Source organism: Protopterus annectens, chromosome 3.part1 (genome assembly GCF_019279795.1).
Source record: "Protopterus annectens isolate FY-2018-M chromosome 3.part1, PAN1.0, whole genome shotgun sequence".
Lineage (NCBI taxonomy): Eukaryota > Metazoa > Chordata > Ceratodontiformes > Protopteridae > Protopterus > Protopterus annectens.
The window spans coordinates 1,548,816,177-1,548,830,947 of NC_056732.1; the positions used below are offsets into that span (position 1 = coordinate 1,548,816,177).

Sequence of the window (14,771 nt, forward strand, 5' to 3'; positions counted from 1 at the left end):
GCAAAGTGGTTTGCCACTATTTCATGATTACTGTAATGTAATCGATTAGTGTAGGGTGTATCTTATACATTTTAAGCACTCTTTTATCCATGAATGTGGAATACTGTCAAATGCTTTTTTGCTGTCTATCTTCCCCTTTTTACAGTTCTCCATTATGACTTTATTTAAGATCAAGTGATCCTTTTTTCCACATGACTTTCTTTTGTCCTTTTGCTATGATTGAATTTTCTTCTAAATGACTAAAAACGCTGTTGGCATCGAATCCAGTGTATAGTTTACGTGTCATTGTAAGGCAAGTTATTGGCCTATAGCTTTTAGGATAGCTTACAGGTTTGCTACTAATTAGGAGTGTTGTTTTTCCTGTTGTTAATCAGGCTGGTGTTTGTTTGGGATGTGTATAGAAATAGTTTTTAATCATGGCTAAATCTTCATGTAAAGATGTTAATACTTTTAGCCAGAAGTTAGGTACTGCATCTGGGCCTGTTTTTGTTTTCAGTTAGGAGCTTTTCTTAACTTTATTTCAGTCTCTCTGACCATTACTTCATCTCATTTTATATGCTGTACATTTGACTGTGTTATTCTTTCTTCTGCTTCTTCTATCCTGTGAAGGCTGCCAGCCCAGCTAGCTGGAATTGTATAAATAATTCTATGTTATCCGTGAATAGTAATATGATTTGTATACTTGTCTTACAAATGCACAAAAACTATATGTTATGTTAAACTATATATTCATCTCATTTTATATCCTATACATTTGACTGTCTTATTCTTTCTTCTGCTTCTTCTATCCTGTGAAGGCTGCCAGCGCAGCTAACTGGAATTTTGTAAATAATTCTGTTATCTGTAAATAGTAATATGATTTGTATACTTGTCTTACAAATGTATGAAAACTATATGTTATGTTAAACTGTATATCAAGAATGTAACCACAGTGTACCCTACTGGAAAAGAACAGAAATGTATATAAACGATATGCCTATGCAAATGTATGTTTTGATAGTAAGAATATAGAACATACAGAGTTAACTTGCAAAACTCTAAGAAAATAAGTTGAAATTGTTTATGACTGTGGTATGTCTCAGTTTCAGCTAGGAGACATGATGTCTACACCTAGGAGCTCTTTTTATGGTCTGGAAACAGAAATAATTACAGGTTTCAAAGGTAAAAGTATTAAACTCTTTTCTTCCAGTTCCAGGCAAATTTCTGAGACAGAAGTATTTTGACACAGAGGTGCTAAATTTTAAGTGTCTGTTAGCCTGGGATTTAAAGGCAGAGCTGACAAAGAATAATGTAATCTGAGATAACCCAGCATAAATGTTTGATAGTTCATAGGTTCATAGGTTGGTACTAGGCTGTTGGCCCTAGGGCCTATACAAGCCTAGCCATAACAATTCCCTGGATATTTCTTCCCACAATACTTATTTCCTTAGACCCCTGTCTAGCAGGGCGACTGATGTGATCCCCAAAGTGAATTTCCTATCTCCCATCCAATTGTCAAGGTTCTTTTTGAAGAGGACAGCAAACAACCATATGCTCCGCAAGGATGGCATGCAGGGTCAAGCCAACAATGTAAACCACCAACGACCAGCAAAAAACAATAGTGAACACGCAGTAATGAAGAAATAATGATTATTTATTTATAATTCCTTCAAATCCAGACCGGTTTCGGCTATTCAGCCTTTATCAATGAATACAATAAAGTTTTTTTGAATGAAATAAAGCAGCCTGCATTTATACTAGTCTCTGATTACCTGGAAGCAATATTACAGCACCACCCAGTGGCTGGAGTAACAAAGTGCATGTTCCATTCTTGATTAAAGCATATGACCAGTGACACAAAAATGCCAGAGGTGTAGATATTAAGTCATATTTTTAAAGATAAAAATCAAAGCTCTGGAAGTAAGCCATTATATGACATACATATTACAAGGTAATAGACCAATACCATAGTCACTATTTGTGAATGCATATCATAGTGTAAAAAAGCAGAAAATATATACCACTAGTATATGTATATGTATATATATATATATATATATATATATATATATATATATAGAAGGGTGATAACTACAAGTTCAAAAGAACTGAATAATAATGAACCAAGTACTGATCATATAATATATTACAAAATAAGGCAAAAAGAGTACAGTGGCCTCATTCTCAGCTATATTATAGATTATAATAAATTGAAATAATATGCTTGTAGATAATACAAGTTCAACATTGTAATTGTACAATACCCAATGTTTAACGCCAACATACCAGACACGAATACCAAACCATACATATACATATTCGTATCCTGAACAATTTTTTATCATGCTTTGTAGAGTATAATATGAGCGTTGGTAGGCCTAACCACCATTGAATGGTTCATACTAATTCTTGATCTATATGAATGTTTGTTGTTGTAACCATGATAATGAAATCCTCCGGTGTTCAGTGAAACTCACAGATGGTCATTCAGACCTGGGGGGAATAAACATCCAAGGTTGGTTATCCAATATTGTTCCTTGTGGTTTAAAATGGTGTGCCAACCCTGTTGGTTGTTGCTATCTCCCTGAATTTAGTCAATGATCATGAACATAAACTGGGCATTGGAATGACCATCTGTGAGTTTCACTGAACACCGGAGGATTTCATAATCATGGTTACAACAACAAACATTCATATAGATCAAGAATTAGTACGAACCATTCAATGGTGGTTAGGCCTACCAACGCTCATATTATACTCTACAAAGCATGATAAAAAATTGTTCAGGATACGAATATGTATATGTTTGGTATTCGATCTGTATGTTGGCGTTAAACATTGAGTATTACAATTACAATGTTGAACTTTATCTAGCATATTATTTCAATTTATTATAATCTATAATATAGCTGAGAATGAGGCCACTATACTTTGCCTTATTTGTAATATATTATATGATCAGTACTTGGTTCATTATTATTCAGTTCTTTGAACTTGTGGTTATCACCCTTCAAAATATATATATATATATACTGGTGGTATATATTTTCTGCTTTTTACACTATGATATGCATTCACAAATAGTGACTATGGTATTGGTCTATTACCTTGTAATATGTATGTCATATAATGGCTTACTTCAGAGCTTTGATTTTATCTTTAAAAATATGACTTAATATCTACACCTCTGGCATTTTGTGTCACTGGTCATATGCTTTAATCAAGAATGGAACATGCACTTTGTTACTCCAGCCACTGGGTGGTGCTGTAATATTGCTTCCAGGTAATCAGAGACTAGTATAAATGCAGGCTGCTTTATTTCATTCAAAAAAACTTTATTGTATTCATTGATAAAGGCTGAATAACCGTCTGGATTTGAAGGAATTATAAATAAATAATCATTATTTCTTCATTACTGCGTGTTCACTATCGTTTTTTGCTGGTCGTTGGTGGTTTACATTATTGGCTTGACCCTGCATGACATCCTTGCGGAGCGTATGGTTGTTTGCTGATGTTTTTGGCTTTGCTTGTGGTTCTCGATAGTGACACAGCATTTCTGTGTTGGCAGCTGTTTTTTTTGCAACATTTTGGTATATTTTTTAGTCGCTTTCTGGTCGTGAAGCAGTGGATGTCATATTTCTTGTTCAGCACTTACCACGTTGGTGAATTGTTTAGTTCAAAGTGGATGGGGAATTAACATTTTGACCAGGGAAGAATTACCTTGGAAATGCTTTGGTTTACATGCGGATATGCTTGGGGGCCTAAAATCATGTATGGTGGTTCATTCTACTACTTTGTGGCATCTGTTTAACAACTCCTTTCTGTGCAAATTGGTGTTCAGAGATTCATCCATGGCATTCAACATTTTATGGATCAGAAGCCTATAAACCCAGGAACAACAGGAATAACTCAGGTACTGTGACTAGTGGCAGAACATAAATCTAAATTTTCAGCTTCGTTATATATTAACCATTTTTGTACATTTCGTGATCTTTTTTGCATTTGTGCTGTTAGAGGTCGGCAATACTGGTGGATTACAGGCTGATAAATCGGAAATTAATGGAAGGCATTTGGACTATCGTTGATGGATTAGAACTGGTGAAAACATCATATTGACTTTAACTTTTGAGATTTATTTGATCTCGAAATGTATTAGTAAATGGTTGACTCTAAATGCTATATTCTTTAAATATCTGATATACATACAACAACATCAGCTATATGTTGTGATAGGTTTGTCAACCAAGTGGGATACATTCTTTGTTACAAAATTTGATATCATATTGAAGTGTCTCATTCACCACAGTTACTTAGTATGCATGTATATTGACAAACTATTCATGCCATAGTTGGTCTAGGATATATAACAACAGGAATTGATCCATAACAGCACAGTTGACTTGGGTGAATGATAAGTGAATCATATTTATAACAGCTTAATGTAAGTGCAGGAGGGAATAACACCTTTATTTTCATTTTTATCTTGTGTATGAACAACTATATGTGTTGTAATCGTTTTATGTGCGCAAAACCACCGCTTGAAAATTGTATTGTCAGTTCACAGTTGGACTAGGTTGCTACATGTACTACGAGGGCAACCCAGTGTTGAAATCTTTGGCAAAGGCAATATGTGCTAAGGGGTTTCAAAAGTTTTATTGCCAGATATCATGTGACAGATAATAATACATCTTTGTATATTCTTTAACAATAACTACAAGCCTTTTCAGCATTGCATTTTGAATATAAAATATATATTGTGTTCACAAATGGGTCTATATGACTTGGTCGACAGTTCATATTGTCCACTGTTTATTTGGTCGACAGTTCATTTGATCGACAAGCATTTGCCCCCTTCCCCAATGTTGTGCGACCCTGGAGTTGATATATATAGTTAGGGGGGTGTGGGGGGCACAGCCCCCATTGAGTGGTGTGGAAGCCCCATAAATGCTTGTCGATCAAATGAACTGTCGACCAAATAAACAGTCCATCATATGAACTGTCGACCAAGTCATATAGACCCTCACAAATATATATGTGCCAAGCATAATACAGATATACTGATAGACACATATATAGACAAGTGCGGATGTCAGGGTTCATGAGCAAGGTTTTTTCTAAGTGATGTTCTTTGACCAAATATATTATAGTTTAACTGTTGAAAAATATTTATATATTTTTTATTGACACCTAGCTTCTCAGTGCAGTCCCTGTTGAACTATTACTAATTTGGACATATTGATTGAAACAGATTTGGTCTCTAGTTGGTCAAAATTCATAAATACATTGGAAAAATGGATTTGGAGCAACTACTAACAGGATTATGTGCTGATCGACATGATATTGGGGTGTTTGGTATGAATAACATGTCAAGCAGTAATCCGAGTGGCTCAAATATTAACATTAACAATGGCTGTGAAATGGCCTTCAACCAATTCAACAAGGATCTTAAAAACTTACGTGCCAATATATGGCACCTCAGACTTTTTAAGACATATATTAAGAAGGATATCACACCAAGAGGACTTAGAGTTAAGTTACAGCCTTTGGTCAGTAGGTCGGAGGACAGACTGACCAAAGAATGGAACCAAGCTCTCCAACAATCATCACTGACTTTTGTCAAGATCCTTGCATCCTATTATGAGAGAATGGTGGACATTTGTTTAATGGAAGTTAAAGCTTCATGTGAAGAATGTAAGAAATATGAATCACAACCAACATGCCACTTTGGTCAGTAAATTATCCAAAGATCTGGCTAATTTTGACCAATGAACTAAAGATAGGAAAGTACGTAAGTTCAATAGGGACTGTACTGATTACCAAAGAGGCCGTCCTTTTGACACATTAAAAACTGTGAGATTCTATGATTTTGGTCAAAAAACACCAGGAAACAAACCCAAGAAAAGGCCTAGGTCTATTCTAAAATCCTCTGACAAGACTTTAGCTAGTACCTCAGGGGATGACTCATCTTGCACAGACAATGACTGTAATAACTATCGAGAATCACCCAGAAGCAAAAAAACTAATGTTCACTACCCTTTAGACATACAAACAAGCGGCGAGGGGGTCGCAAGCACAAATATAGGAATAAGATCCATTTCCATGGAAGGGCTGTTACAAACAATGCTGAGCTGACGGAATTTGAGTTTCATAATGTTTTGAACCTTTCTAATGTTCAACTGACAGATGTACAAACTAAACTACTTAATAAAGGACTTGGTTTTATTCCTAGTTTTTTTATTAATGAAAATAGCATTGTTAAGGATGTTTTGTCTTTCTGTCGTAACCTGAATTTGAAATTATTCTTTTCAGACAACACCTCCCAAAGATCACTTGATTTCAAATTTTTGAAATCAGACTTTCAACCGCCCATGAACAAACATGTCTCTATTTTCCAACAATCTGTTCTCAGGGATTTACATTTTCATCATAATGAATCATACATTCTGGGCCAGAATATGTCACCCATGGAAAAGGCAGCCTTGGAGGAATTAAAGCATAATCGCGACATTGCCATTCTACCTGCAGACAAGGGTGGTGCTGTGGTGGTTATGAACATTGGGGAATACCTTGATGAGGGGAAAAGACAGTTAGCTGATACTAGATGTTATATGCAAATGTACATTGACCTGACTGGGGTTTTTAAAAAAGAAATAGATTATTTTCTGAAACTAGCTGAGGATGAGGGTATCATAACAAAAAATACTGTTAAACATCTTACTGTCAAAGACCCACAGAAACAAATCTTGTATCTTCTCCCAAAAATACATAAGTCCATTTCAAAACCCCCAGGTAGACCCATTGTATCAGGGATAGGGTCCTTGATGGAACCACTATCAGCATTTCTAACACAGTATCTCAAACCCCTTTTAACATCAGTTAGGGCCCGACTACAGGACACCACGCACTTTTACAAATTTTGGAGGATACACAGCTAGAACCAGACTGGTTAATGTGCACGTTGGATGTTAAATCTTTATACACAAGTATTCCACACTGGGGGATTACAATCCCTGCAATACTGGCTTGAGAGAACAAACTTATATCCTCTGGGCTTCAACACCTTACTTGTCTGTATGGCGGAACATGTATTAAACAAAAATGTCTTTTATTTCCATGGAGAATGCTTTTGGCAGCTACAAGGGACAGCAATGGGAGCTTCCTTTGCACCCATTTATGCTGACTTATTCATGGCCTATTTTGAAGAATGTATGATATATGACAAATCACACAATATTTACATGGTGGAAATCGATATCTGGCAACGATATTTGGATGATTGCTGGATGGTGTGGAAGACGGATGAAGCATATCTAAAGGAATTTATGGAGTACCTGAATGGTAACATTTGGGGTATTGAGTTTACGGTTACATGTAACAGGAGTACCATAGAATTTTTGGATGTTACTGTTTACCGTAACGCAGATGATACTCTAAGTACCAAAACATTTAGAAAATACCCTCAATACAATACCTTGTTACACGCCTCCAGTATGCACCGAACCACACCATCCAACATCCCTAAGTCTCGATTTATGCGTATCAGACGCATTTGTTCATCTCATGATGAATTTGAACATGCCAGACTTGATTTATACCATAGATTTCAGGACAGAGGATATAGGGACATAGATATATATCAAGCTAGTTCATGGAGCAAAACCATAGACAGGAGAACATTGTTACAATACAAAAAAATCAGAGCATGCTCATCAGGATTCTGTCTTGAGATTTGTCACCACATATGGCAGGAACCAACCTATTGTCAGGGATATACTTAATTGCAACTGGAAAATTCTTTTGGCTAATGACACTTTAAGGTCAATACTAGGCCCTCAATGTCAAATGTCATACAGAAGAGGCAAGAATTTGGGAGGGCTATTTTCACATTACAAAACAGAGAAGGGGAGGTGCGATATATCATCAGACCACTATCAGTGGTGATAAACTAATTGGTACTTTTCCATGTGGTCACTGCTGCTCCTGTTTACAAGTTAGTACACTAAAAGAATTCACCAGTGCCAACACCAATCGGGTATTTAAAACCAGGGTGTTTGGTAATTGCAGCAGTACATGGGTTATTTACTTAGCTACCTGCCAATGTAAAGCTTTTTATGTTGGTCAAACCTCTAGGTCTCTGAGAATAAGGATGACAGAACATCATAGTGACATGAGGAACAAAAAAGAAACAAATGCTTTATACAGACACATGATACAACATCCCAATGCCCAGTTTATGTTCATGATCATTGACAAAATTCAGGAGATAGGAACAACCAACAGGGTTGGCACACCATTTTAAACCACAAGGAACAATATTGGATAACCAACCTTGGATGTTTATTCCCCCCAGGTCTGAATGACCATCTGTGAGTTTCACTGAACACCGGAGGATTTCATAATCATGGTTACAACAACAAACATTCATATAGATCAAGAATTAGTACGAACCATTCAATGGTGGTTAGGCCTACCAACGCTCATATTATACTCTACAAAGCATGATAAAAAATTGTTCAGGATACGAATATGTATATGTATGGTTTGGTATTTGTATCTGGTATGTTGGCGTTAAACATTGAGTATTGTACAATTACAATGTTGAACTTGTATTATCTACAAGCATATTATTTCAATTTATTATAATCTATAATATAGCTGAGAATGAGGCCACTATACTCTTTTGCCTTATTTTGTAATATATTATATGATCAGTACTTGGTTCATTATTATTCAGTTCTTTTGAACTTGTGGTTATCACCCTTCAAAATATATATATATACTAGTGGTATATATTTTCTGCTTTTTTACACTATGATATGCATTCACAAATAGTGACTATGGTATTGGTCTATTACCTTGTAATATGTATGTCATATAATGGCTTACTTCCAGAGCTTTGATTTTTATCTTTAAAAATATGACTTAATATCTACACCTCTGGCATTTTTGTGTCACTGGTCATATGCTTTAATCAAGAATGGAACATGCACTTTGTTACTCCAGCCACTGGGTGGTGCTGTAATATTGCTTCCAGGTAATCAGAGACTAGTATAAATGCAGGCTGCTTTATTTCATTCAAAAAAACTTTATTGTATTCATTGATAAAGGCTGAATAGCCGAAACCGGTCTGGATTTGAAGGAATTATAAATAAATAATCATTATTTCTTCATTACTGCGTGTTCACTATCATTTTTTGCTGTTCGTTGGTGGTTTACATCTTTTTGAAGAGGGCCAAGGAGGCGCTCTGCTTGACATGTATGGGCAGTCTATTCCAGAATATGGGCAATCTCTGGGTCAGGAACCTATCCTGCCAGCATGTTTTGTTCATTGTGATGACAAGGTTTAGATCCCTGGAGCATGTGGCTCTGAGGGATTGGGATTTCTTTAAGTGGAGCATGTCCAACAGCTCAGGGTTTGACATGGCCTTGTATGTTAAGCAGAGATCATCTCAGAGTAGACAATATGCCACAGAATATAGCTGGAGTTTGTTTAGATGGTCAGCATAGGGCATCTGCTTTAGGCCTGTGATTCTTTTAGTGAGGTATTTCTGTGGCCTTTCCAGCTGTTGCAGATGTCTTCTGAGGTACATACCAAATGGGGCATTGTACTCTATAATGGGTCTAATGAGGGATGAGTACAGTGGGACAATGACCTACTTTTCTGTGGATGAAAAGCCCTTAGTGATGAGGTGTGCCACATAGAAGGATTTCCTGACTGTTGTAGTGATGTGGTTATCGAAGGTGAGACCACTGTCCACCTGTGTCCCTAACTGTCTCATCACACTTTCGGTGTTTAGTGTACTGCCACCTATGTGGTAATTCATGGGTACATGCTTTTTCCCAAAGGTGATAACTATACATTTCTTGGCATTAATCTTGAGCCTATGGCTCTGGCAACAAGCATCTGTTTCTGTAAGGCCCTTTTGTAGAATATCCACATCATTTGGGGATTCAATAATGGCTCCCAGTTTGCAGTCATCTGCGAACTTTGTTAGCCAGAGTCTGTTAGTGTTGGCCTGTACTTCAGAGAAGTAGATGCTAAACAAGAGTGGTCCCAGGACTGAACCCTGAGGTACTCCACTTGTCATTTGTCTGGAGCTGGATTTGGAGTTGGCTACTTTTACAGTAATTTAAAAACGATCTTTCAGAGAAAGTCTGTGCATTTTGTATTTGTCTTTGTACCTAGAAACATTCTCTCATCAACACTTCTCATCTATATTTACGAACTACCAGCAAACAACAGAATGTATCAAAAACAACGACCACGGATCCAACACCAAAAGTTTATTGCACAAAAGTCTCTAGCGTCTCGGCCTTCGCCTTCCAGGAGAATATCTTCAGTTAATTTTCAAACATTTTTATACACTGATCAATAAAATAATTAAATCATTCAATTAGCAATTATACAATTAATCATAAAAAGACTTTCCAATTACACTCCAAATTCATGCCTCTAGGTGCCATAGTGTCATACTTTAATATAAAAACTGTCTCTTTATATAACAGCTTACATTTAAATATTTCTTCATTTTCATTCATAGTTAGACTTTCTAAAACTGTAGCTAACAGGCCTTTAGGGTCACTATTATGAAAATCTTTAAAAGGTATAGCAAGAGGACTTTCTATTTTTTTATTCTCATCTATATTTGCCTGTCTCTGTAAGTAAGTCATTTAGGACAGAGTATCTCTTAGCTATAGATAGGAATACAGTAAAGATTAGTTTAGATATTTTCTGTATTTATGTGAGACTGTCCTGCAATGTTGTTTTAAAGTATTTCCTGTGATTCTGTACTCTGTTGTCTCTGCGTTGAGTTATTGAGTAATTTTGATATAGTTATCTATATGCATATATATATATATATATATATATATATATATATATATATATATATATATATATATATATATAAAGATAGTTATATATATGTTCAAGGAACATTGAAAATTCATGGAAGTGCTGAAATGTGGATTTGTACTGATGGAATTTTTCAGATGAGCATAATCGTAGAGGAAGAAAGAAAAAGAAAGAAACTCATCAGCTCTCCAACCTTAGAAATATTGTAATTTAATGCCTTTGTTTTGTTTCAGTGTCTGAAATGCTGTGACTTAAATGGACACTGTTCAGCTTAAGCTAAGAATGCTTTTTTCATTAACTAAAATTATTCAAACATAGATGCATGGCTGTAATCAAATAGTTTGTAGCCATACAGTAATAGAATAGCCCAGTGATACTGTGTATTCCAAAACACAGGGTACAAATTGGAAGAACTGGCATACTGACTCAGTCCACTCTGATCTGACATGCATCTTTTATCATGGTTGTGCTGTGTGTAGTCATCTGCAGTTTTCCTTCAACGCTCCTTTGTGCACTGTCATGGATACAGTTTTACTGTCCTTTTATAACTTAAGGCAGAACAACAGGTTGACTTTATAACCTAGATCGATGCAAGATACCAGTTCAGTTATAAGTGTCAAGTGACAATGCTTCTCTTCCATGCAATGTTAGAGAGAAGTATTTAAAATAAAAGAGCTACAAATTCTAAAGAGTATTTGGACAACTTGTTCAATAAATGGGAATTTAATTCTTCTTGTATTTGTTTTTCCCTGCAGGGCGTGGAAGGGGATTTAAACTTAAACTGCCCACGCTACGTTCGCTTACAGCCAGCAAGCAGTCCCTGCCGCAGGAAGACCCAGAGTCCGTTATAGTAGATTTCTCCAAGCACAGTGCAGAGTCTGTGGCTATGGATGAGGTGAATTCTATTACAGGCAACAACTGCATCAGTTCTCAGCCTGAGGACCAAAAAGCTCTGATAGAATCTGAGAATCAAGCTGGTTTGGAGGAGGCAGAAAGAAGCACAGAGCCAATGGACCACTCATCTCCCAGGGACAACAAAGATTTCCACCTCAACCTGGATATGTCCTTTTCTAACTACAGCTTGACCCGCAGTCGGTCCAGAGATAGCTGCTACAGTGTGCGAAGAGCATCCTCAGTTGATGACATAGAGGCTATGAAAGGGGATATGGACAAGAAGTTTCGAAGTCGTCATGCCAGTACAGGTAAGAAATTAAAGTAAGAGGACTAAAAGACAGTGCAGGGTTAAAACAAATATACATTCCACAGACTTACAGGATTCACTCCTGGCACACTATAAAACTATAATATGCTAAAATATGTAATGATTCATTAAGATTAAATCATATTACTGTACAATCATGGAGGGATTGCAAGTTTTAAAATATGACATGAAACAGCTCTGATATGTTATGTAGTAGGAGTGGATGTCATACATGTAAAGAAACCTCCACTCATTTACACAAGCAGGTTTCATACTTTCATCTGTATGCAATGTAAATGTGGTATGGTGGCATTTATAGACTTGTACAAAACAAGCAAAAGTGACATTTGTGGCATTGCTTATGCCATGAATTTTAAGTGTAGGTACTACTCGACAAATTGTCGTATTTTAATCGAAGTAATTGTTATATTTGGAATATTGACTGTGTCTTTTATAAAAGGCATTTAGAACTGCATTTTTTCAGTTACATTATATGGTCTGTAATACTGGTGCTTATTCTGCACTTGGATATACATAATTTTAATGAATTAAATGCTGGTAAGGCTGTGGTACAACTGTTATAAAATACACAGACATAGCATGGAATCAAACTTAGCACTTTTATAGCAATTGTGCTTAAGCAGATTTCAAGGCATCATGTTACAATAAAGTATGAGGCAGTATTGTGACTGTATAGAGGCAACTTCAAAAGACTTTTAAATTGGTCATTTAGCAGTGCTTAGAAGAAAGATGGTATGCAGACATTTTTCTAAATATTCACAAGTAGTGATAGTGAATGCTAGTAGTGGCTGAAATCCCAGATGTTATCTTTTACACACAAAGACATTATGGGCACTTTTGTGCTTTGTGAGAATGCACTTTGAAGATTCTGTAAAGTAACAGAAGAAAAGAAGTGACAAGGTGCAAGTCAATGACTGTGATTTAACCAGCCAGTGAATACTTGAAATTTAAGTTAACGTTTTCACAAGTTGTATGGACCTTTTTTATTTTTTATGTTGACTTAGAGTTGTGTAACACATTTGGTAGCAGCTGTGTCTGCAGATGGATGTGTCTGACTTGTTTACCTCCATGATTATTTTTAACTCAGAACTGAGAGCAGCAATATGGAGTAAGAGGGTGCACAAAGTGTTACATAGCTGGAAGGCTGTCCCTTTTCTCAAGTCATATAATTAGTATGGAGTTGGAAAAGTAATACCTAGCCAGGGGGTTTCTGAGACCTATCACCACAGTTGGAGGGCCTCCACACTATCTGGTAGGACATTATTTCCCAAGTACGATCAACCTGTCAGACATGAAGCTGCTGCACATCCACAACTCCAACAGCACCAGGGTCACCTGATATAAACATAGTGACCCAAAGAAAACATGCTGGAGACACATAAATGTGTATCAGACATTGCACCTTCTCTGGAACAGGCTTCTTATTTACATTTAGCGGAGCCCTTCCCTGCCCCTCTTCAAATGCAGTTTGGTTCATGGATGGGGAATCACAAATTCACACCTGAGGTAGCACCTATGTTTCTTACGGACAGGGGCAATCTGTAAGATACTTGAGGCATAGGCACAAATCCATGCCATCCTTTTGCCCCAGGGGCCATATAGTGGGTAAACTTGGGTTATATTGGCTAGACTTGTAAGGACTCTTATGCCATTTCCCTAACAATCTCCTATGAACCTATCAACCCATGACATTATTGCTCTTAGAGAAGGGGATAACTGCTAAATTGTCTTTATTTGTTTTATTTGCTTCTATTAGTAGTATATACTTTTTATATTTTTGATGTAAAATAGTTCCTTCACCTTATTTTTTAAACTTACTGTAGCAAAACTAATTGCTGTTGGAGGATGTATTTTTCATATAAAATATGCTATGTGATTATTTAATTACCACACACACACACACACACACACACACACACACACACACACGTGCACGCGCACACACATACTTCACTGTTACAGACACTACATTTTGCTCTCTCCACACAGAATGATCCCTTTGGTGGAAAATCACTGAAGATTAAAGTCGGTTAATAATGTCAAAAGTTAGTTTCTTAACTTCTTATTGAAACCGGAATGAGTGCTGATGGACTGAATATGTAATGATCACTTGAAATTATTCTTAACTTTAATAGACCTTAACTTTATTGTAAATTTATGGTATACATGCCAAGAGCATTTTAGATCAAAATGAGATATTTTGTTCTCACCAATAAATACAACTTTAGTCCTTAATATCATGACCATCTGTCAATCCATACATATATCTGATTTGTTCCTTTAATAATCTTCCAAATTTAGATTATTGAATAGGGCTTTTCTCTCTCGTCTCTCCATCTGCTTTTTAGGACAATATTTTCTACTCAACAACTCTCCTTTGAGACACAACTGGAGGAACCTTTATCTGCAGCTCTTAACTGCCACAATTCACCCAATTTGTATTTATCTTCAACAACACTGCTTATAAAACTTCTGAGTGCTTTTTTTCCACAAACATTGATGTTTTATCCTATACTACACAGATGTCTATAATTTCTCCTTTACAGTTTTGTTCTTCCTTAGAAGTAAAATAGAGGGCCTTGACTTAGTTATTTGACCAAATAATTCAACTTCAGGATTCAAAATTTTCACTGGCTTTTTTTATTTTAACCTTGCAAATTCCTCCCTTACTAGCATACATGGAGGAAAGTTCCATTTCTTCTGTTTTTTTTTTTC

General features: G+C 36.1%; 1 protein-coding gene across 1 annotated transcript in view; it reads left to right on the top strand.

The window, feature by feature from the left end:
- The window catches only part of LOC122797802 (potassium voltage-gated channel subfamily H member 2-like), a 277,563-nt gene that overhangs the window by 244,359 nt on the left and 18,433 nt on the right, over positions 1-14,771 (top strand). The window contains exon 4 of the mRNA XM_044066323.1: positions 11,590-12,036. Within this exon, the coding sequence (XP_043922258.1) occupies positions 11,590-12,036 (447 nt within the window). The remainder of the gene's footprint in view (positions 1-11,589; positions 12,037-14,771) is intronic.